The sequence below is a fragment of the Myotis myotis genome, unplaced genomic scaffold (assembly GCF_014108235.1).
Source record: "Myotis myotis isolate mMyoMyo1 unplaced genomic scaffold, mMyoMyo1.p scaffold_m19_p_9, whole genome shotgun sequence".
NCBI lineage: Eukaryota > Metazoa > Chordata > Mammalia > Chiroptera > Vespertilionidae > Myotis > Myotis myotis.
In genome coordinates this window covers 41,663,686-41,688,958 of record NW_023416401.1, presented here as the reverse complement: position 1 = coordinate 41,688,958, position 25,273 = coordinate 41,663,686, and the positions used below count along the sequence as shown (strand labels likewise).

The following is a 25,273-nucleotide window of genomic DNA, read 5'->3' as shown; positions in this document are numbered from 1 at the left end:
TTGCTCACTTTGGGCGTCTTAGGTAATTTGAGTTATGAATTATGTGGCCTTTTGTGACTGGCCTCTTTCACAGCATAATACTTCCAAGGTTCATGAATCAGTACTTTATTCCTTTTATGGCAAACTAGTGCCCTGGTGCACTGATTCGTGCACATTGAAAGGAAATTAATTGGAAGGTGGCCGGCGGGGCAGGACTGGGCGAGATGGACAGGACCCACCCTGGAGCCAACCTCCCATGGTGCCTCCCTGGCTGGCTGCACCTGGGGTGGTGCCGTGGCTCGAAGGGCATCTTCGGAGTGAGTGGGGTCCCTCCAGCAGGTGGGGTCCCTCGGCCTGGCCTGAGGGGATCGGGCTGAAACCAGCTCTCTGACATCCCCCGAGGGGTCCCAGATTGTGAGAGGGTGGTTCTCGGGTGCCACACCCCAGAATTGGGCTCCCTCCTCTCTGGTTCTGGAGTGCATCACCCGAGAACTGCCGCTGCCAAGTCACTGCAGCTCGGCAGCTCCTGCATTGAGTATCTGCCCCCTGGTGGTCAGTGCACATCATAGCTACCAGTCGGATGATCGGACTGATATATATATATATATATATATATATATATATATATATATATATATATATCCCATTTTATGGGTAGGCAAGATTTTGTTTATCCATTCATCAGTTGTGTTTTTTTTTTTTTCATTTGGGTATTTTGAGTAAGGCTAGTATGAATATTCATGTACAAGTTTTTGGTTGCTTTTGTTTCATGTGTGTGTGGATATATGTTTTCAATTATTTGGGTTTATACCTAGAAGTAGTATTGCTGGCTTAAATGAAAACTCTATATTTAACTTTTTGAATTAAACTCAAATTGCCAAACAATTTGAAAAGGTGTTAAACTTTTTTCCAAAGTGGCTGCACCATTTCACATTCTCACCAATGAGGGAACAGTTCTACTACATCTTCATTAACACTTATTATTGTTATTATTACTAGAGGCCCAGTGCATGAAATCATACACCAGTAGGGTCCCTTGTCCTGGCCTGCGGGATCAGGCCGAAACTGGCTCTCCAACATCCCCCAAGGGGTCCCAGATTATGAGAGGGCGCAGGCCAGGCTGAGAGACCCCACTGGTGCATGGTCAGGGCTGGGGAGGGATGCAGGGGGTTGGCCAGCTGTGGAGGGACTGCGAGAGGGCTCCAGGGCATGTCCACTCAGTCCCGATCGGCTGCACCCCAGCAGCAAGGTAACCTACTGGTTGGAGCATCTGCCTCCTGGTGGTCAGTGCACATCATAGTGAGCAGTTGAGCGGCCTTAGCATATTATTAGCATATTACGCTTTGATTGGTTGAATGGCCAACCGGAGGATCAGACGACTGGACACTTAACATATTAGGCTTTTATTATATAGGATAGCCATTCTAGTGTGTGAAGTGATATCTCGTTGTGTATGCAAGTGTGCATGTGGGAGTATGAGTGTGTGTGCGAGTGTATGTGAGTGTGTGCACTGGGGAGAGGGTGCCCTGAGTTCCAAAATAAGCTGTTCAAAGCCACCGAAAAATGGTGGCTGTGAGTGAGAAAAGGTTACTTGATGGCCCCAGGTGACATCCTCCCAGTCCAAGAGTGGAGAGCACAGGTGACATCAAAGCATTTGTCCACACAGACACTTTAGGGCAGGCGGAGGAGAGGAGTCTGAGGGATGATGGAAGATATGGCTGGTGTGGCTGCCATGGCTGGGGCTCAGGAGCAGAGAGAACTGGTGTCATCTCAGAATCCAGGAGGCAAGTCCATGGCAGCTGCAGTGACAGCAAGCAGAGCAGCCTGCTCAGGGCTGGGTCTGGGGGGGATGAGAAGAGAGCCAAAGGTCTCCCAGGCTAGCTCACACCTCCCTCTGGAGACCATGACATTGAAAGACATCCATCCTGAGGAGGCCCATGGTCTGAGCAGATAGGGAACTGAGAACATAGAAAGGCAGTGACAGAGGCCCAAAGGTTTCAGCAATGGCTGCAGAGGGACAGGGGCTGCCTCTCAGCACAGGGTAAGTCCTTCCCTCCCAGAGCTGGAGCTGAAATAGGAACCTGCCCAGAGGCTGACAGTAGCTCCATGGAGAAGAGAGACAGAAGGATCTGGCACTGACCTCCATATTTACTCAGAAGGGACTGGGAGGAGAACCAAGATGGCGGCATAGGTTAACGCCGGAGTTTGCTGCTTTGAACAACTACTTCAAAAGTGAAACCAAAAAACGGAAGGGACATCACCCAGAACCACAGGAACGCTGGCTGAGTGGAAGTCCTACAACTAGGAGGAAAGAGAAACGCATACGGACACTCAGAGGAGGCGCAGTGCTGAAGGCAAATTCTGAGGTGTGGAGTGCGCAAGCGGGCTGGCGGCGGAGGGCGCGGTTGGCGTTTTCAATCGGGAGGGAGTCGCAGACTCTGAGCTCCAGATCCGGGCGAGTCTTTAGCGACCCAGACTCAAAAGGGAGAAGTGGGACTGTCTGGCTTCGGTCAGAGCGAGTGCAGCTTTCTCTCTGAGCTTTGCAGCGGGTGCTGGGACTCAGAGAGGCAGAGCCCCTGGGGCCAGGACTGAGAGCCGCCATAACTGCTCTCTCCGGCCCACCCTGTTGATCCTGTGCGACCCGCCCCGCCCAAGCCCTGCACAGAGGCTTTTGCCGGATAGCCTCAGGCAAAGGCTAGATTAGCACCTCCCTAGAGGACAGAAGTTCTCTCACTGCTGACACAGCTGATTCTCATAGCCACTTGGCCTGGAGGTCAAACCCTCCCTGGAATTAGCTACAACAATCAAGATTTAACTATAAGACTGCGAACAAAGACCACTAGGGGGTGCACCAAGGAAGCATAACAAAATGCGGAGACAAAGAAACAGGACAAAATTGTCAATGGAAGATATAGAGTTCAGAACCACACTTTTAAGGTCTCTCAAGAACTGTTTAGAAGCTGCCGATAAACTTAATGAGATCTACAAGAAAACTAATAAGACCCTCGATCTTATATTGGGGAACCAACTAGAAATTAAGCATACACGGACTGAAATAACGAATATTATACAGACTCCCGACAGCAGACCAGAGGAGCGCAAGAATCAAGTCAATGATTTGAAATGCGAGGAAGCAAAAAACACCCAACCGGAAAAGCAAAATGAAAAAAGAATCCAAAAATGCGAGCATAGTGTAAGGAGCCTCTGGGACAGCTTCAAGCGTACCAACATCAGAATTATAGGGGTGCCAGAAGATGAGAGAGAGCAAGATATTGAAAACCTATTTGAAGAAATAATGACAGAAAACTTCCCCCACCTGGTGAAAGAAATGGACTTACAGGTCCAAGAAGCGCGAAGAACCCCAAACAAAAGGAATCCAAAGAGGACCACACCAAGACACATCATCATTAAAATGCCAAGAGCAAAAGATAAAGAGAGAATCTTAAAAACAGCAAGAGAAAGAAACTCAGTTACCTACAAGGGAATACCCATACGACTGTCAGCTGATTTCTCAACAGAAACTTTGCAGGCCAGAAGGGAGTGGCAAGAAATATTCAAAGTGATGAATACCAAGAACCTACAACCAAGATTACTTTATCCAGCAAAGCTATCATTCAGAATTGAAGGTCAGATAAAGAGCTTCACAGATAAGGAAAAGCTAAAGGAGTTCATCACCACCAAACCAGGATTATATGAAATGCTGAAAGGTATCCTTTAAGAAGAGGAAGAGGAAGAAAAAGGTAAAGATACAAATTATGAACAACAAATATGCATTTATCAACAAGTGAATCTAAGAATCAAGTGAATAAATAATCTGATGAACAGAATGAACTGTTGATTATAATAGAATCAGGGACATAGAAAGGGAATGGACTGACTATTCCTGGGGGGGAAAGGGGTGTGGGAGATTCGGGAAGAGACTGGACAAAAATCGTGCACCTATGGATGAGGACAGTGGGTGGGGAGTGAGGGCGGAGGGTGGGGCGGGAACTGGGAGGAGGGGAGTTATGGGGGAAAAAAAAGAGGAACAAATGTAATAATCTGAACAATAAAGATTTAATTAAAAAAAAAAGAAAAAAAAAAAGAAGGGACTGGGAGTCTTGAGAGTAGGAAATGCATGCCTGTGGCATACAAAATATAATCATTATGCTGATAAATGGAGCTGAAACCTTTGTAAAATACCAGGATTCTTGAAGGCTCCACCATCAGTAAGTGAGCCAGCTATACAAGCTCTGCTGCCGAAGGAATGCATGAGTCAGCTTTAGTTAGGTTAACAAGTTCCTTCTTCTCCCCATTTTAAGGTGAAACAAATAAACAAACAATAAATCCAAAAGATGTAAAACAAGAGGGATTAAAAAGAAGCATGGACATAGAAAACAAATGGGAAGTATAAAATAAAATGTTAACAATAAGTTCAGATGGATCAATAATAACAATAAATATAAATGTACCAAACTCTCCAGTTAAAAAAATTAGAGATGGTCAAACAGCTATGTGCTGTATCCAAGAGCTACTTCTAAATCACAGGACATAGGAAGTTCACAAATTATTTAGCAGGTCAACAAAAAGCAAAGAATGTTGACATATCAATGGTAATACCAGGCAAATTATACCTTCAGGAAAAAAAGCATTATGAGACCCAATGTATAACCTTAAAATAAATAAAAAACAGTTTATTATTTAAAAACATATGCATATGTCACAAATGTATAAATAAATTACTAATGGACAACACAGGTTACCTGAAGATGGTGAGGGTGGAGGTGGAGGTTGTGATTTGGGGAAGTACATAAAAGTAGTTGCAATTCTATTGACAATTTTTTGTTATTCCAAGCTGGGTGGTGGCTACATGGGTATTGGATATAATTTCTTCATATATGTCCCATGTTGAAAGGAGTTTATAACAATAAAAAAAACCCCACTCTCTTCTAACTATTATTACAAATAACTTTCAGAGCAATGAGCTGTCCACCACAGAACACCATGAAAGTGTAGGTCAGAGAGCCCCTTGGGAGAAACAGTAACTCTGATGGGCAAGGCGATTTAATGAGATTTGGCGGCATCCTCTTAGGGAAGATAACAATGTTCTTGTTTTAGCAAGATACTTGGATAAGCAAGTTACTTATACTCAATTTTGTCCTCAGGGAAATGTGTGTGGATAAAACAATTCCCTTGCCAGAAACTCCCTTATCTTGTTAGGTTGTAAGTTCCTTGCAAGAGAATCATTAGTATTAAATTGTCAGATGATGGTCATTGGTGCTAGTTCAACACCAAAAGGAATCCCCAATTAGGGGTGTGGTGAGGAAGTAAACTTTATTCAGTGCAATCAGCTCAATTGTGAAACAGTGGTCTAAGAGGCAGCCCTGGGATAAGGCTCCCCTCCAGCTCTGCTCTGCTCTGGTCCATTGAGACAGCTTTGGTGTTTCAGCTCCACCAGGGAAACACAATCTTCAGTCTCAGCTGGAAAGGGAGCATGCACTCTTTGAGACAGAAGGGAAGGTGACTTATATAGAGAGAAATCCCCACCCTTGGTCCCTGATTGGCCCATCATCATGCAAATTAGGACTCCAAGTCCTTGCAGTTTGTTGGTCAGAATGAAGACACTCTGATTGGTTAGTAAAAATGCGCATGGAGGATATAGTTCCATAACTCCAATTGGACAGGGAAAGCCTCAGTCCTATTAGTTGAAATAGGATTCCAGGAATTCCTTAATAAGGGCTGGCTCAGATGGTAAAAACAGAGCAGGCGGCCAGTTCAGTGCAGTTTGCAGGAGAGCCCCCTGTGTAGAAATGGCTGTGGCCCTCCTTGGTAGGTAGCTTCTTTCTCAGGGTCCACAAAATGAAACAATGACTGAAAGTAAAGTACTTAGTACATAGTAGGTGTTCAACAAACTGCATTAAAATCTTTGTGGAAATGAGGCAGATTAGAACCAGTGAGATAAAAAGAAAGAGAAATGAGATACTACTTCCCAAACTCCGGAAGCGAGGATGGCCCTGCCTCAAGGTTGTGCATGCTTCTATCACAGCACTCGCCCTGTTCCACACCTACATTTCTGTGTCCCACTGGACTCACCTGTGCTTTCAAACACTGTGTCTGGTGCAGGGACACTCACTCGCCATTTGGAGAGTGCAGAAAACATGCAGGTGTTTTGTAAAGTGACTGTAGGACAAATCATATAAACGCTGCAAATGAATGAACCTGTTTGGGCTCTCTAGTTGGAAACCAGACGATTACAGACAGGGATGACGTTTACTGACAGTTCTATACTAAAGCAGCTCATTTTCTTGTTGTCATTACAACAGTGATATTAAACATGTTCTTTCACTTCACAAATATTTCATGTTGGTGCTTCTGTCTCTGTCACTCAGATGAGCAATGTAAGGCAAAACTGATCTAAATTTGGATGATGGGAACATATACCTTCCCCCTTCATCTCACTTATGCATGTTTACAATGAAAACTCAAACAGGCTCCCCCCCCCCCCCCCCCCCCCCCCCCCCCCCCCGCCCTTTCCCTCCTAGCGGTGGGCAGGGTGAGGGTGGGGATTAGGGATTTCACAATGCCAATCACTGACTTCCTGAGGTTTATTAAAGGGCAAGGAGCGCTCTCACTGGGAGAAAGATGAAGGGTGCTGATGGGTGAGGAGGCTTGCTCACCCCTTGGCCTCCCACCCGCGCTCTGAGCAGCTCAGCTGCCCTCGCCACTGGGCCTGTGCCGCAAGCGGAGCCACCCTTTTGCTGGACTAAGGCTGGTTAGCACCTTGCAGAGGGCGTCTGATTCCAGTGAGGAGGTGGGCGGGGACCCACCCTTTAGGATTGGTCTAGTAGTCCCTGGGCGGTGACTTCCGGGGGCAGGGAGGCTCCCAGGGGCGCGGATTTGTCCTGGCAGTGTCCGCACTGCCTCTCATTTGCAACAGACCCGAGCTCCCTACTGCCAACTGCCTGGAAAGCGCAGAAAGAGCGCTGGCTCTGTTGGCGACTTGGGACCCTGGCAACAGCTGGGAGTGGAATCGGTTGGGAGTCGTGGGGAGCCCTCTCCAGGAACCGCGAGGAGTTCTGTGCGCACACAGCACAGCCGCTGGTGCGCTGGGGAAGAGAGCGGCTCAGAGCAACAGGTGTGGCGGGAAGCCACCCCCGGAGCGAGGGAATCGGTCGCAGGGATCCGGAGCAGGTAAAGCGCGGAGAGGGCTCTCTCCACCTCCTAGGCTGCACCGCAGGTCCTCCCTCCCCTGCTCAGAGTCCGCGCGGCGGGCTGAGGCGTCCGGGGAGGGGTTCCCTGAGCTCTCGGGACCGCCGCTTATGCCCGGGAAGGTCCAGCACTCAGACAGACCCGCCCAAAGACAGCGCCGCTAGGCACAGCCGCCCAGGCGCGTGGCCGCCAGGTTTGCTCAGGCTGGGAAACGGGCACTCTGAGCTCGGGGCTGGGTCCCAGGAGGGAGCCCCCTGGCACCCCTGTCCCTGGCAGGCAGCCCTCACCAGCGCGCCCGGGCGCCCCCGCAGGTCATGGAGTTGGTGGCCGGGAACCTCAGCGAGGGGAACGTGAGCGGCCCCCAGCCCCCCGCCCCGGACCCGCCGCCGCTCTTCGGCGTTGGCGTGGAGAACTTCATCACGCTGGTGGTGTTCGGCCTGATCTTCGCGCTGGGCGTGCTGGGCAACAGCCTGGTGATCACAGTGATGGCGCGCAGCAAGCCCGGCAAGCCGCGCAGCACCACCAACCTGTTCATTCTCAACCTGAGCATCGCCGACCTGGCCTACCTGCTCTTCTGCATCCCCTTCCAGGCCACGGTCTACGCGCTGCCCACCTGGGTGCTGGGCGCCTTCATCTGCAAGTTCACCCACTACTTCTTCACTGTCTCCATGCTGGTCAGCATCTTCACTCTGGTCGCGATGTCGGTGGACCGGTATGTGGCCATTGTGCACTCCCGGCGCTCCTCCTCCCTGAGGGTGTCCCGCAACGCGCTGCTGGGCATGGGCTTGATCTGGGCGCTGTCCATTGCCATGGCCTCGCCAGTGGCCTACTACCAGCGCCTCTTCCACCGGGAGTCTGACAATGGCAACCTGACCTTCTGCTGGGATCAATGGCCCGACCAGCGCCATAAGAAGGCTTACGTGGTGTGCACCTTCATCTTTGGCTACCTGCTGCCACTGCTGCTCATCTGCTTCTGCTATGCCAAGGTGGGCATGGGGGGGGGGGGTTTAGAGGGTGGTGCAGCTGGCTGCAGGGTCTGGGGTGTGAGGGCCCTGGGGCTTCTCTGCGTGTCCCTCACCCCTTTCCAAGCCCCACAGCGGCCTCCACCGTTTTGCCCTGGTCCCTGTCTCCACCACAGCTTTGCTGGTTTGATGTGGAGAAAGTTACCTGGAGTTTGGGGGACGCTGGGAAAGTTTGCACTTCACTTCCCAGAGTCCCACTTACTCTCAGGGCGTGGCCTCCTGCAACCTCAGGTTGTCCTGGCAGCTGACAGGCAGGCTCAGCCCCAGCTTCTAGGTACAGGGATATCTGCTCAGATTTAGCTCCTCAAACCTGGACAGCCTGCCTGAGACTGCAGTCCCAGGGGGCACTCGTCACTCTGAGGCTGTGGGCCTTTTGCCAGGGTGGCGGGGCTCACTGCCTAGCACTCAGTTGGGACATGAGGAGGTGACTCCCACGAGGGAGGCTGGACGGGACCTGGCTCTGTAAAGCCATTGCCCTGGGGACAGAACTTCATATTTTATTTCACACAGAAGTTTAGCCTTATAAACCCAGTGGGGAAGCGGTATTTCTTCACAGAGTCCTGACTGAGTCTCCAGAGACATCTTTGGTGCCATGAATAACCAGATGATGTACAGCAATAATTTTATTCAGTTCAGAAAGTATTATTCCCAGCAACAACATTTAATATAAGCCACCTGGATTTTGTTTGTTTCCTTCCCCCTACCATCCAAGCAGAGTTATGTCTGTTCTGAATGGGGATAGTTTTGGACATTATTTGAAAAAATGGCCTGCATGAAAGGATTAGGGAATTTAGGAAAGAACTCTAGCTTAGCTCTTTGGCAAATGGCTGGCTTACTCACGGGCTTCTGCTAATAGAGAGCAGAGCTCCCGCTGCACAGCACAGCAGCCTGACATGTGCCCTGGATCATTTAACCCCCAGGCTGGAGCTCTGGCCCCTGTTTTATTGATAAAGGAAAGGGGTTTTGGAGGAATGAAGCAACTGACTCAAATCAGGAAGCTGGCAAATGGTTCAGGAAGGATTTCAATGTAGGGATTCCCTGTCCTCTGAGGGAGGGGACAGTGGTGAGGACCTTGGAGACATGATGCCTGGGACAAGAGGGGTTCACACATGTGCCTCTTAATTCGTAATTACATAGATTAGAACTGAAGCGTAATCTCTTCATTGACCAGAAGTTTTTAGGTCTTCTTAATGGAAATGACTAGGTAAGCTTCTAGGAATAAATTAGGCTACATGTATTTCATAGAGCAAAGTTTGAAAATGATTTTTAAAAATTCAATAAACACATGGTCATAGGGATATTTTTAAATATGGGAATAGTTTGCTTTTAAGCATAAGTCTAAATCATCTTTTGAATTCAATGTAATTAAGCAAATTCACTTCATGCTCAAACAGATGGAGATAATATATAATGTCAAGTTGTTTTTCTTTAGTTCAACCATCAAGTGTAAACTCTTCAGTTAAGGATTTTGCTACCTGAATGTTGAGTTCAGACATTCATTACTGGTGACATGCTCACCCCGCCAAGTGCCTCCACACCCCCAGATGTATCTGATGCCCATGATGAGCTTGGCTCGGGTTTGAGTATATGCTTCCTACACACACTTCTAAGTGCATAGAACAATGCAGAGATGCCACCATGACATCATCATTACTCCTAAAGAAAGGTCTTAGCAACCCATCATGACACCTACATTCTTTCTCTTTTTATGGCAAACCTTCACTGTGATGCATCAGAATACATTAATATGTGCACATAGCATAGACCCCTAAAGCAACACAGAGCTAGGAACAGTACAGTTGGGTTTTTTTCTCCATGAACTACTCAACAACACTCCTTAGGTGTTACTGAAATGTCATCCCATAGTTTGTTGAACAGACCCCCGAACAGCATTAGGAAGCAGATAACATTTGACATTTCTGTTTGGACTTCCTCTCCAGGTTCCCCCCCTGATTTTGTTTTGCTGCCTCTTCTTTGTTCCTCTTCTTATCCCTTGTCCTCAGTGACCAGTGTCTTCCTGTGGCCTCCTGCTGGGGAGGCTGCTACCAAGGAACTTCTCCAGGCCAGTCCTCTCCAGGCAGCATCCTGCTTCCGGCTCTTACCTCCCCCCCTTGAAAGACTTTCTCATTTACTTCTGCAAAATCTTGTTCCATCCAATTTTTGGTACCATGATTTCCACTGGCAGAACAGTAACCCAATCCATTGCAACGTAGTGAGGGTGATCCCAATGCTACTCTAGCAGGTGAAAGTCTTGTCTCATAGATGATGCTAAACCACTGTAGGAAATGGGAAGTGTTTTAGCAAAGCTGGGGATCTGCTGCCAGAAATTCACACCCCAGTGACAGCTTAACCAGTGCAGGGCCCCAAGTTTGGTTGATAAATCCTGTGCTTTTCTGTTAGGTGTGACTGATCACCTAGAAGTCTGCATCTAGTTCATGGGGTGGGCTTTGGCAATAAGTCCAATTTGATTAAATTATTTCCATGCTGCAGTGCCAGAGGGAAATGAAGATGCGGCTGGAATGTGGTGGAGTTCTTGGAGAGACTCACTCAGCAACTGATGGACAGTCTAAAGCCCTTAGTCAACCAGAGGCCAGTTTTCCTTAGATTTCCGCTCAGATGGGATATGAAAGTAGTTCCCACACCTGTCTTGCATGGGCCTGCTGGCAACTCCTGTACTATGTAAGGCAAATGTTCCAAATTGTTTCTCCTGTCTGCCACACTGGCAAGAGAAGACAAAGACAGTTTCTCTGATGAAGGAAACCCATGTCTCCCAAGGAGACTTCTGACAGGGCATTGATTGTCAGACCTCGCTGATAGTGTATGGATTGTGAGTGAGGCTGAATTCTCCAAGTGTGGGTTGTTTCACAGCTCAGCACAGTGATTATGATTTGAATAAAGAATGAAAGGAGGCCTGATGGGTAGGAATTTGCTTTAAGGATACTTGTAGCGAAGACAGGTGGCAAAGAGCAAAGAGTGACAGACCTCTAGCTTTTGTGCATATCTAGGATTTAACACCGTGTCCGACGTGTATGGGGACCTGAGGATGGTGAGGATGGAGAACCTTGGGGGAGATCCAGGTTGAAGGTGGACCAACAAGGGTGGGTAGTGGTGTGGCTCTTTTTGGACAAAACCCTAGAGCCACTTGCACAGGAACGCTCTGTATCAGGCGCTCTGACCACGGTCTGCACCTGGATACGGATGCAGTAGGCAATTCACAATCATCATTACATTATCACCTTATGTGCATTTCAATTTGAATGATTTTGTAAATAGTGGTGTTACTCTTTCAGAGTGCCAAGAATTGCCAATGCAAAGAGACAGTGAATTATGGGATATGAGGCAAACCGATTTCATTAGTGTGTGTTTTTCAGGTCCTTAATCATTTGCATAAAAACTTGAAGAACATGTCGAAGAAGTCAGAGGCATCGAAGAAAAAGGTAATATTCACAAATCTATATTATTTATGTTGCTGTTTACAGCTTTGTGTTCATTTTTATTTTAAAAAAATATTGTTTAAATATATTTTTATTGATTTTAGAAAGGAAAGGAGAGGGAGAGAGAGATAGAAATGTCAATGATGAGAGAGAATCATTGATCGGCTGCCTCCTGCACACCCCCTACTGGGTATCGAGCCTGCAACCCAGCATGTGCCCTTGACCTGAATCAAACCCGGAATCCTTCAGTCCACAGGCTGATGCTCTATCCACTGAGCCAAACCAGCCAGGACTGTTTTTATTCTTCCTTATCCTCATATCCACTCAATGCCTGTGAAACTTCAGTTCCTAAGAACAGGTGTTTGAAGGGAAGCTCTTACTGTTAGGTGTAGAGTGTAGACACAAGGTCAGGTCTTGAGGGCCATGAGGTAACTATTTTGCTGCATTAAAATGTAGATAGAGGTTTGGGGTTCTGAGCCTCCGGAGGAGCTGTGTTCAAGCTTGATTGGGATTGAGTGTAGTAGAATTACCACATCCAAAATTTGCATGATCTATAGTCATTTTATTGTGTATTTCCCATCTCTGGCGTGACCCCAGAAGGCCCTGGCTTGCCTGTCTTTGGAGGGAATCTGTCCCTTAAGCCCATGAGCAGATACTGTTGCTCTCTGTCCCTCTTAGACCTATGCTGATGTTGGCCCTGGGAGGAGACTTACAACTGGAAGGAGGCCCTGAGGGGGATTCTACCCATTTAAAAAAAATTTTTTTTTAATTGATTTCAGAGAGGAAGGGCAGGGGAGAGAGAGAGATAGAAATATCAATGATGAGAGAGAAAAATCGTTGATTGGCTGCCTCCAGCATGCCCCCTACTGAGGATCAAGCCCACAACCCGGGCATGTGCCCTTGACAAGGAATTGAACCATGACCTTCTGGTTCATAGGTCAGAGCTCAACCACTGAGCCACCTCAGCCAGGTCCCATTTTTAATGACTTTCTTATCAGGTGAATCCTGTCTAAACTGAGTAATGATAACCTGTCTAACATCTGCTATTTTTGACATTTTACATTTTGAGGAAAAAGCTATTTTACAAATCAGGGTTAATTTAACTCTCACTCAGAAAACATCTGTATACTGTCTAATTTTAGAAAATAGAATGAGATTATTAGACAGTATGATTAGGGGAGAGGAGATTATAAACAGACATTGCTATCCTTAAATATTAGACATAACATCTTAAAATACGTTGTTTTTCCTTCTAAATATTTATTGTGATGAATGACACGTAATTTGCAGAAATTATACTTTAATCACATTTATTTTTTAAACTCCGACCTAAGTAAAGCACAGCTCTTCTGGACTTTTCTTGTTGATAAGCGATGATGTAGGAAACATACATCTGTTCCCAAAGGTGATGGATAGAAATGCTAGACAATTGGTTTAAAAGCCACAATCCAGCTTGCATTTGAAATACAGCCAGATAATTTTTAGGAGAAGCAACTCACAGTGAAAGGCACAGCATGGACGGCAGGCCTGTCTTAGTGCCCCTTCCAGTGTTTGTCCTTGTGTTCGGGCAGCCATCAGTCACACAGGCTTGTTCCAACATGTGGACCCGTCTGCACAGCAGCTTAAAAGTGTGGGGTGGTGTGGAGTGGGTGTTTCCTGCCTGTGCTCAGTGAGACCTTGTTATGCTGGAGATATCCCAGTTTTTAATCTATCTCTTAGTTTCCCCTCTGAGCCACACTCCTCCTCTCCAAGAAAAGGATGCATTAAAAACCATTAAGGATTGTTAGACTTGCCCTTGGATGGTTATTTGCAGAGCTCTTCCCTGCACAGGACCAAGTGACCATGGGCTCCGACCCTGCAGAGGGACAGGGATGAGCCTTGTCCACCTAAGGGCCCTGGGAGGGGGGATGCTGGCTGAACTTCCAGGAGGTGATGCTGCTCATACATGATACAGATTGTCACTGATGCGCGAGATTTTGTGCCCAGCAACAGGAATGAAATCAAGCATTTCTTTAAGGTTAGCTAGATCCTATCGGCATGCAATGGTGATTTTAGATCCTGTATTTGAAAAGTGTTGGAGAAAAACTGTGAAAGTCCCAGAGAAGAACACAGTGGTTTAAAAGAATGAGAACAGGTCTTATAAGAAATGACAAGAAAAACTTCTGTTTTATATTACAATAAAAAGGCCTAAAGATTAGCAACTAGTTTAATAGTTACTTCGTTTAATGTGTGTGTGTGTGTGTGTGTATAATGTGCACGTGTATATGTGTGTATGTGTGTGTATTATATAAGTGTGTGTATGTAATTCTTATCCTAGGAGAGGGTTTCAGTATTTGGAGAAGGGAGGCAGAGTTTCTCTTCCATTCTCACAGCCTCTGACCCTTAATAGCCTCTGAACAGATGTCAGAAGATCTCTTTTGATATATTTAATTGCCTCCTTGTTTGCATAGAACAAATAAAGCATGGTACGTGCGTGTGTGTATGTGTCTAAGAAAGAGAGAGCAGAGAGGTTCAGGGGAGGTTAAGAAGAGGGTGGAGAGAGGAGGGAGAAGAGGGAGGTCTGGGGTGGACAGCCAGGCTCGATGGGAAGTTCCCGAAGGCAGGGAACAGATGGGCTGCCTGCCCCCAGGCCTCCGCACAGTGCCTGCTGGACAATGGCTCCATGGGGCTCGGATGGTGACAGCTCCTCACTTCAGCTTCACCTGTTCCCAGTCCCTGCTCTCTGTGGCTAAGTCCAGCTTCCTATCTCTGAGCTGTATCCATCCACACAGGGATCCCCTAAACAGCTGTCCTCCATGTTTGGGGGGAAATACAGAAGGAGGATGTAATTTTCACTGCAGGAATAATAGCAATGACAGCATAGAGCCCTGCAATGGAGCCAGCTAGACATAGGGGAATGCTTTCTGCCACAGGCTGGTCAGATACTAAGATGAGCTCTGGAATAGCCATTGCAAACCATCAGAATGGGACAGACATCATATGGGTTGGTCACGGCCAGGAGGAACCTGGAACAGGGGTCCTCTCGACACCATGTCAGCCACTGGGTTCTTTCACTGTCGCTTCCCCCTCTGGCTGGAAGTATTTAGCGAGCTCTTCGACTGTCATTTATACAATCATATCATGTTTTTCATCATTCTCATCTTTTAGCTACTTTTTGTTTTCTACCCAGCCTAGTTCCATTAGACATATTCTGAGCAAAATTCTTTGAAGAAAAAAACAGACATCTACGATGACTTGAAAAAGAGCACCTCCCAGGAAGATGAGCGATGAATGTTTTTCAGATACTTTCAGCCTAAGGAGCAAAAAGAAACCAGGCTAGCAAGGTCCCACCCCCCCGTGGAGAAGTCAGTGTATAGGCTCAGGATAACCTGCAGACGGTGGCCCTGGGCTGGGATTCCACACTCTGCGTGGACTGCTGAGCACAGTGGTACATACACCAGGCTCGACTCTGTCTCTCATTCAGGCCGATGCTGTAGGAAATGAAGAAAAGCCCTGTAAGAAATTTTAAGAAATCACCCCCATTATCCATAGAAGGGCATTCTTTCCCAACAGCCTGACATTTCAAAGGGAAAGAGAGGAAGCAGCTTTTCCAAGTCTTTCTGGGGAGAATACAGTGTGTGTGTGTGTGTGTGTGTGTGTGTGTGTGTGTGTGTGTGTGCATAGAATCAGAGGTGGTGAACATTGAGGAAACAACTTCACCTTTAACTAGAAGTGGGCAAGACGATTTTCTTTTTCTTTTCTTTTCTATTTTTTATATATTTTACTGATTTTTTACAGAGAGGAAGGGAGAGAGACAGAGAGTCAGAAACATCGATGAGAGAGAAACATCGATCAGCCGCCTCCTGCACATCCCCCACCGGGGATGTGCCTGCAACCCAGGCACATGCCCCTGACCGGAATCGAACCCGGGACCCTTCAGTCCGCAGGGCCAAACCGGTTTCGGCAAGACGATTTTCTTTTGTTGTGGTCTTTATCAGTGGTTCTTCAAACACCTGAGATGTTTAGAAACTTCCTGAGCCGTGGGGTTGAGGCCCAGATGTAGGAGCCATGCCCTGGCAGGGAAGAGCGTGTCCATCTTTCTCAGCCCCAGCTTGGTGGTTGGTACAGCACTGTTCTGACTGGATCGTTCATGTCCAGCCAGCATGGAAAGAAGTAGTCAGTGAAGGATGGTGTTCTGCCCACATGTGGGGGCTTCTTCCCTATACTCATATCCCCCCTTCTACCCTCTCCCTCGCCCAGCTTCTCAGCCCCTTGGGCTTGGAGGGCTAGGACCCTCTGTGCAAGGGAGACATGAGACAACCATGTCCAAGGGCCCACAAAGATGAACCATGTGCTGTGTCCAATGGCCCACATGGATGAACAACATGCTGTGTCCAAGGGTGCACACGTGCATTTGCTGGAGTTAACATTGCTGGGCTGACCTGGAGTCGCCTGGGAACTGCCAGGATACTGTCTGTGCCCCGGCCAACACAACTTCACCTCTGACGGGCTGAGATGCTTGTGAGATGGGGAACATAGAGAAGCCCCGCGATGCTTAGTGGGGAGCAGTCTAGTTAACTCTTTTGGGAACAGCCTTAGATAAATGACACAGTCTATGAAAGTGCCCACTAAGTGTTCTTTCCTGATATTATATTGCAAATTGTAACCCAGTCTCATTTGAAGGCTACAGGTTGATCTCGTAGTTCTGAACAGATCAGGGATTACGAATAGTAAAAAGGTAAATTTTGAATGACCAAATGCACAGTGAGAGGCACTGCATTTCCTGGTGGGTCCTCCAACCCTAGTTGCCAATCCATGAGCTGCTGGCTCTCCTCCTGCCCGAAGCTTGGTACTTGGCAGACACTCCCTAACAGAAGCCAGAGGCGAGATCCAGAGGGCATCTGTTCTGTGAAGTAGAGATGCTCTTGTTTTCTTAGGAAGAAAGGTGATTTGCAGGTAGAAGGACCTCTAGGTGGTTTTGGCTCAGTGATCTGGGAACCAGTGTCTTCTGCACTGAGGGAGAAATGGATGGAGAGCAGATGGTCCCCTAATGCACCTGAGCCTATCACTTGTTTGCTTTGTGCCTCCTGCAGTGACATCTAATCCTGCCACCTGTGAAAACCTGTGGTCAGGTGACTCTGAGGCCCAGATGAGGAAGTCCAGGCCCGGGGGGGGTTTATGTCATGTTTCAGGTCCCACAGCCAGGTTATGCCTGATCAGTCAGTACTTCTGCACAATCCATGGCCCTTTGATAGTGAGCTTAACTCTCATCTCCTGCCCTCTGACCCCTGCGCTTGTCCTGGCTTTGACCTGAACTCTGATGGTCACCTCTACCACCTCTGCCCCAGTCTGCTGACAAAGTCGGTGTCTTCCCTGCTGCATTCTGGGTGTTGTTTCCTAGAATAGTGAGATTCTAACGCATGACAAGTAATAGAAAAGTCATTTTGTCACGTGGGAATGTCCCCACAGTGCAGAGATGTGGGGTCCCCCTTTCCCACACGGAGGAATTTGTGGTGTAACCGTGATTCCTTGGTCATGAAATCACTTTCTTGGGTCTCATTCTTTCTCCCGTGTGGGGCTATTAGACAAATAAAGCTCCATATGTTGTTCTCACCTTCTTCCTTCTCTCTGTCTGGTTTCCTCTCCACTTTCTTTCCCACATTCATCAGTTTTTGTCACGATTATTCCTGTATAGGAGAGGAGGTGGACAGGTGGCCGGCAGGTGAATCTTCCACGCACTCTCGTGTCCTCACTGGGAGATGGAAATGTGTCCCCTATGCCTTCTTGGTCTGAGATGTGTGGGGAGGCCAGTGGTCCAATGTTCCTAGTCCCTCCCACAAACTGAATCACACTCTTAAACTATTTCAACCTGGAATAACCTGAGAAAAAAGAGAGGCCACTTTCAGGCAAGGGGCTGAAAGTATGCACCTCTCATGTCCTTAGCCTTTCTCCGCATGAGGCGGAGACTCCCTGGTGACATGAACTGGGGGATGTCCCGGGATGGTCAGTGAGGGGACCTATGGCTGCTGTCTCCTGTGAGTGTTTTTATTGCCCACATCACCACCAACAGGCAGACTGGTGGGAGGCGGTTGATGGTGGCTAGGAGTTCAGAGCAGTTCCTGCCTGTGTCTCAGACATTCAGGGCATGGCTTTGGGGTCACTGGGACCTGGCTTCTAGCTCTCACTTTGCGTGTAGCCATGGGACACCAGGCACTTGTCTTCACCATTCTGAGTCTCAGTTCTTTCATTGACAGCTGGTGATCCCTGGGGGAGCAGGGGGCAGATGGGGAGTGACCTCAGCGGGTCACACAGTCCTCAGTGCTGTCCTCGCGGCCCTGTTTCTGCTGTCGCCATTAGATGGCGAGGCCCTGCTGCTTCCTGAGCTTCACTCGGTGGAGGAGACCACCCTTGAAGGAAGGAACCAGCTGATTGCTTTGCGTTTTATAGTTTAAAAAATATCAGTAGATCACCATGTCTGACTGAATCCTAGAGATGGAGTGTCAGCTTAACACAGCAGCTCCGTAGTTGTTGCCTTTCAGCATGTCTGAACCAGTGGGGCGGAATCACAGGGCTAGTGGCCCAGGGCTTGACCCCTGGGTTTGCAGCCCTGGAGGAGGTGATGTGAGTGTCTCCAATGCAGTGTGCAGAGGGAGGCAGGAGGGGACGGAGGGCAGGCAGGGAGGCCCAGCCCTGCCGAGGTCCTATGGGGAGGACCTCTCATCCCTGCTCCGTAGACACCCCCTCACTCACACACAGGGACCCTGCCTCTGGGTGTTGCTGGGTTGGGCGCACAGGAAGGGTTACAGTGCCAGCAAGTGGGCTCATTGCTGTGCAGACTGAAACCCACACGGTCTCTGGAACCTACTCGTGTCCTTAACTTGCCAAAGTTTGAGGAGGAGAACTAAACATCTGCATCTCTGGGGAGACCACTGCTCGGGGCAGGCTCCATGGCTCACCTGAGCTGCCTCGCAGCTCAGTGCTGAAGGTTTTGAAGGGACCATGTTGAATCTCTAGACCTTTCTATTCCTATGACCTAAGCACCAGTCCCATCCTCCACGCCCTTCACACACATGGCTAAGTTATTTCTGCGCCAGGCCATGCCGGGTCCTGGAGAAGTTTGAACAAAACCAGTCTGTGAACTGAAGGTCAATGCTTAGCACAGATTTAGTATCTATTGGATCCCATGGGAAGAGTCATGAAATTATCTTAGGATGTGTTTGCAATGCTTGGTTCTTTCCTGTTGGGACTGAGATGTCTTCCTCCCGCCCCACCCCCCCTCCTTGCCCCCAGACAGCACAGACAGTCCTGGTGGTGGTCGTGGTCTTCGGGATCTCCTGGCTGCCGCACCACGTCATCCACCTGTGGGTCGAGTTTGGGGTCTTCCCGCTGACGCCCGCCTCCTTCCTCTTCCGCATCGTGGCGCACTGCCTGGCCTACAGCAACTCCTCCGTGAACCCCATCATCTATGCCTTCCTCTCCGAGAACTTCAGGAAGGCCTACAAGCAGGTGTTCAAGTGTCGGGTGCGCAGCGAGTCCTCCCTCAGCGACACCAAAGAAAACAGAAGTCGATTGGACACCCCACCATCCACCAACTGCACGCATGTGTGAAGAAAGGTGCGTGTGGGCCTCACGTCGTGTTTTCCCCATGTGGACCAGGCACGTAAAAACACAAGGGGGTGGGGGAGGTTTAGGAAGGCTGTACCTGTTACCTTAGCAACAATTCACATTGTTTTGGTTAAATTCCTTAAAAAGTACTTTGATTCATTTAGGAAATCCCTAGGTCTAGAGGAAATTATTTCCAAATTTTATTTTATTTAAAAATTCTACTTCTAAAAAGGAAAAGAAAATGCTGCCTTGTTTTAAATCTCTTAAGACATGAAAGTTTAATAGAATTCCATAGAAATGTTCAATTCTTTATAGAATAAGGAATAAGCCTTTAAGTATGGTCAGGAATATTTATGATCTATATTTTGAAGCAGAATTATTTAGAAAAAAATTATGCTTTAGTTCTTCAGTTTTAAGAAAAGGGGTAACATTTTAAGTTATGATCACGGACAGTGAGAATGTTCACTGCCTTATTTTTGTGGCCATTTATATAGAGGGGCTCAGACTTTGTCCAGTGCATTTGCACAGGTCACCTTTGCTGCCGGTTGTGAGCAGCGTACAGAATTCAGACAGTGTGCTGCCTCCAGCTGTGACCACGAGGTCCTTTGAGTCTGTCTCAGGAGCTCAGAGGGGTGTTTCAGCAGTGACTCTCGGGTGTGAGCTATTGGCCCGTCACATGAAACCTATCCTGTGAACCTGGGCTTTGTAAAGTTGACTGAAAAAATAAAATTCAGGGAAAAGTGCCAAGTACAACTATGCTAACAGTGGAGGCTGTGAATGAGTTTTTGACAATGAAACTGGACATTAAAATTGTACATATACTTGGCCAAGGCCTTAGCTATGCCTTAGATGGAACCGATTCAAAAGAGAGAATTAAAGAAATGTCAGTGAGCATGATGTGTAGGTAATAATTTCTAGGGGCCGAAGAGAGGTCAGAATTCAATGTGTCACAGGAGGGGGTGGGCAGGCTGCATGGGGACAGTGTGCTGAGTGCTCGGCTCAGGTAACGTTGGAAGAAAACACTAGGGATATATACCTAGGATATCCTTTCTAGTATAAACAAGTGCTTTTTTATTGAATTGTAATGATGTTATCGCACAATTACCCCACATATTACTCCCCCTGGAAATGTTAATTTGGCGTTGAAATCATCACCACTCAAGTTTCAAATGTAGTTTTCATGACAATGTCATATCTATTCATGTTTACAATGAGGCAATGGTATAAAAAGATCAAGTTATCCTATATTAGGAGATATTTTTCTGAATGCAAGACTTTGATATATTTTAGGAGGAGACAAAAGCATGAAGATGAAAAAAAAAAGGTTTTGTGTAAGGTACACCTGTGTCAAATCAAGACTCCATGTAAAATATCACATTTTAGGGCCAAAAACAGACTCAGTGTAAGTCTTTGCTTGCTGACTTCTCTAGCTCACCACTGATGTTCACGAGTTGCGTTCCTCCAGCTCACAGTGCTTACATTTGTAACGTCTCTGGACAGATGCGGAGAAATTCCTTGGAGAAGATGGGACTGTGAGCCTCATGCTTGCTGGCCGGGGAGAGCAGTGGTGTGTATGCATATGTGAGTATTTTAAAGAACAACATAAGTCCTGTGCGTGGAAATCTTGTTGCACTTTATTCAAATATAGCGGCAGAAACATTGTATCCCGACGATGATACCTCATGTGTTTGTGGAGCTTGACGTTGCAAATACCGGATCCGCTTCCGTGCACACAGAGCTGCTGGCGGCCTGGGACGGCGTGGACGGCAGCAGCTTCCTGTGCCCTGGCTGTCTGTCCCCTTGTTTCCTCTTCTGATTCCCACACACCCATGGGAGTATTTTAAAAAATGCTTCTGTTTCTAAGACACAGTGAAAATGCTTCAGCACAAGGCACTGACCCACGCCATGCCTTCTTCAGTCCCTCCCATTGGTGTCACCAAAGCGAAAGGCTCAGCACTGAAGTCATAACCGGCCTGCGAACCCCCAGTTCGCTGAGTGATGATGCAAGTCACTTCGTTTTATAGTTAGGATATCCTTCCTGCCTGCCGCCGTTTTAGGCCATGCATCTCATTCAGCGTTCAGGTTGTTTACTTCTATAGCAAATTTTGATCCTGATGAAAACTTAAGTCCTGCAAAGACCTAAACCTATGCTTTCCAGAGAACTTGTCACAGACTTCTCTTCCCAAGGAGCATCCAAGGCGTGCATGCCCTTCCTGGGCGGCTGCCTTCCTAATGCCCAAGGCGGTGACTGTGACCGTTCAGAAGCACCCTTTTTTCCTCAGAAAGGACAGAAGGCACCCAACACCCTTTTCCTTCCAGCCGCCAGGCTCAGGGAGAAACTGTGTGTGCCTCTGACGTCTGCTGCTTAAAAACCTGGCTTTTCAGTGAACTTCAGATAAAACTGATGGTTCCTCCTTAGATTTGGCTGCCTCGGTGCCCAAGCAGCAGTTATTTTTCAGGGTGTTTTGCTTCCACGCAGGGAGACAGGCTCTGGGATATTCAAGCACTTGCTGTTTCATGACTAAGCCCCAGTTTCCGTTTCCCCTCGGTGAATACAGGGACAAGGCCGGGAAGGCTCTCTGGTCCTGTGCTCCCAGGAGGCACCTTACAGAGATCCTCTCTCTCCTATTCTGACCTTGCATGTGCTCAGCAATGTGGGTGGGGGCCGTTTCCTGCACATTTTAGGTTAATATGTTTGCGGTTAACAAAATTGTACTGCACATATTAGGAGTAAAGCACCAGTTTCCTCGTCTACTTCCCAACTCTTTGTGCTTCGGTGGCAACTTGCTTCTACCTGGACCTCCTCACTCGATGCTCACCACAGGAAAATTCCTGTTCGGCCTCAGCTGGGATGAGTTAGAGCCGAGAGGAGGGCTGACAGCTGACCTGCATGAGTCACGCGGGCGAAGGCTTCGTGTGACTCAGCTTTACACTGTGATCTCACGGATGATTGCATTTGCCTGGCATCTTGGATACTTTGAGACAAGGCAGTGATAATTCTGATGGGTTAATTGAACCCCCAAGGCCAGGCTTCTTCTGAGCAGGACAAGACAATTTATCTAAGCATCCGTTTCCTTCCCTCAAGTTCTGAAATGCTGGTGTTGCGGCAGCTTATGCCCAGAAAGTAACGTATTGTTAGCTTCATCATGCTCTTGCTTGAAGGGATTTATTAAATGCACATACATAAACCACAGTCATGTAAATTGGGTAAATACATCAATGTCTACTTCCTCTGGAAACATCTAAATTTTGTAAATTTTGCTCTATGCTGGTTGAGAATATCCCCCAGGCTTTACATTTGTGAGTAGCTTTTATTTCTCTTGGCCATTAAAAAAGTGTTGGGTGTTAGGTTATTTGTCAAGTAGATGTTAGTGACTTTGTTTAATGACTTGTTTGTTTTAACAACAAGTGATTTCTGGGGAATGAGGTGTGGGTGGAGGTGGAAGAGGTCATAGAGGGAATAAATGGTGATGGAAAAAATAAAATAAAATACAAATAAAAAGCTATGTAGAGTAAGAGTGGGTGGCCTAGCACGCTGATGGTTACTTGGAAAGGAAAAATTTACAGAATGGTGTTTTTTTTCTGATTCTAATTGGTACTGTATTTTGATATTTTCTCCTCTAGAAGTGGAAAAATTGAGCCCAAGGAACAAATTGTGATGCTTGACGCCTTCTTGGTGTGAGCTGTGTCTGCACACAGCCAGCTCGTGTAAGGAGAGCAGGTTGTGTGTCCTTAGGCATCAGGGTGTTGTTTATGGTGACGGTGCCACAGACCCCAGGTGCTGGGTTCCTCCCTGGCAGGTTCCCCCACCCTCACTGTCTAACTGCAGCTGCCACCTGGGCCCCTGGGCGCCCCTCCTTGTTGGGAGGAGACCTTTGGGGATACAGCAGGCCCCAGGCGCCTTCTCCTCTGCTGTGCTGGAGCCTCTCACTGCTGGGTCCTGAACACACACGCGCCGTTGCTCAGCTGCCTTGGTCCTGAGCGTCCGAGGACTTGGGTTCTGTCCCGAGTGCGGCCCTGGTGACAGGGTCATTGTGGGAGGAGGGTGCTGAGTAAGCTTCTTGCTTTGGTAGACTTTGTGGAAATACTAACTTTAGCGGTCCGTTCTGCGTCTGTTTGAAGGTTGGCTGAGTTTGCCATAGTCAGACAATTGTGTGAAGGGCCAACCCTATAAGCTAAAGGTTTTGGTGTCCCTTTAGGTTGAGTCACCTCATCCTGCTTTCCGGGGAACAGGTTTCCAGGCATGCCAAGTTATATTGGATCACTCTCCAATTTCAGCAGGGGAGGGGGCTGCCTGACATCCCCGGGCCAGAGCTTCCTGGTCTGTGATGAGAGAGGGGGGATCTAGGTGGGGCTCCAAGGCACCGAATAACCGTAAGTCAGAGAACCAGGATCAGAATTATAAACAGGTGTCCTGTCGTGGTTTGCTATCATAAATACAAAAAGTTAGATGGTGTCTCCATTTAGAGACAGCAAAGATGCAGGGAAGCAGAGGTGTGTGTGGGCTACATCGATTTTCAGTAGAAGTCTTCCCGTCTTGTTAGAAGAAAAAAGTCAGTGTGAAGCTGTTGTTTGGCACATTTTATGAGGGCCGCCCAGCCTTGACATGAAAAAAAAAATACTGTTTAAAATGGAAACTGTGGTACTGTCCTTCTAAAGCAGTGGTTCTCAACCTTGGCTGCACATTAGAATCACCTGGGAATCTTTTTAAAATCCTGATTTCTGGGCCTCGTCCTCCGGAATGAGGTTGAGAACCACTGCTCTAAAGGGAATGTAGCTGGCACGCAGATGTAGCTGAAGAAGTAAATTTCAATGACGTAGCTCATTGGGGTCAGGGACAAACCTTCGACTTTCTCAAGTGACATCTGCCGAGGTGAGGAGGACACTGTGCATGTTGTAAAAAGGGGACGGACATCAGGACATTCCCCAATTCTGTTGGGAAGTTGCTTATGGAAACACTGCCTTGAGTATTCTTACATGTAAAAGAGAGATTCAGAGAGGGTGCACGAGCCTCAACACCGACAGCACCTGTGAATGAACTGGGGCGTGAGAGGAGGCACAGGTGCTCTGCCCTCACCTGAGAGCACGGTTCTCACACTTGCTAAGCAGGGCATCACCTGAGGAGCCAGTTACAGCACAGATTGCCAGGCCTCACTTTCACAGGTTCTGACTCAGGAAGTTGATGCGCCCTCCTACCCATCTGCATTTTTAACAAGCTCTTTGCTGATGCAGATGCTGCTGGTCTGGGGACCACAGGTTGAGAATTGCTACCTGATTTAATTGATTTGGAGTTGGAGCTCAGGCATGTTTTTAAAAGATCTCCAGGTGCACAACCTGAGTTCACAACCACTCATGTAGAGATGGCCCTTTACAACTCCAAACCGCTATGATTTGGTGAAAAAAAAATTGGCCGATGGAGAGCCCAAATCATTCAGATTTTTATGGTTTACATTGATCAGATTTATAAAATATCTGTTCAGCTCTTATAATACCCAGCTACATAAATTTAAGAGTTTTCAAGAGTGTGAAGGAGTTTGATAATTTACATTTAAGGATTTCAGAGATAATCATAATTTTTTCCTTAAAAATATAGCTTGGTGGACAAGAGCACCTGTACGTTCACTTCATTCCTACCAAAATGTAGAGGGGTAAAGAGAGTATTCAAAACTGTTACATGTCAATTTTTGAACTCAATGTTTAAATAAATGCGTGCATATCTTTCTGTGTGGCTGCTAATTTTTAACTACATTATTATCTCTAAGAGATAAATGTAACTTAATTTGTGTTTATAGGTTTTCAACTGAAGATCTTCTGATAATGTAGTAGTATAGATAGGAAGAAAATCTATGTATTTTATGTTTTCATTTTTTTCATGTGATTACTTAAATACTGCTGTGTAAATAACACTGAGCATGAATCTTTTTACTCTAGATGCTGTTACAACCATCCTCTCAGATTTATCTCTCTAAAATTTGTCTCATTATCTATAAATTTGGCATGGATGTCATGTATAAACTTAGTGTCAATACAAGTAAACTTGCAAAGCCAAAAGCCAAAAGTTAAGAA

At 47.3% G+C, this 25,273-nt stretch overlaps 1 protein-coding gene across 1 annotated transcript; it reads left to right on the top strand.

Annotated features, from left to right (window-relative positions):
* Window positions 1-6,926: 6,926 nt before the first annotated feature.
* Window positions 6,927-19,210, top strand: GALR1 (galanin receptor 1). Its single transcript, XM_036323668.1, has 3 exons — window positions 6,927-8,153; window positions 11,561-11,626; window positions 18,893-19,210. Exons 1-3 carry the CDS (start codon window positions 7,482-7,484, stop codon window positions 19,208-19,210), a joined length of 1,056 nt encoding a protein of 351 aa, XP_036179561.1. The 5' UTR covers window positions 6,927-7,481.
* Window positions 19,211-25,273: the final 6,063 nt, after the last annotated feature.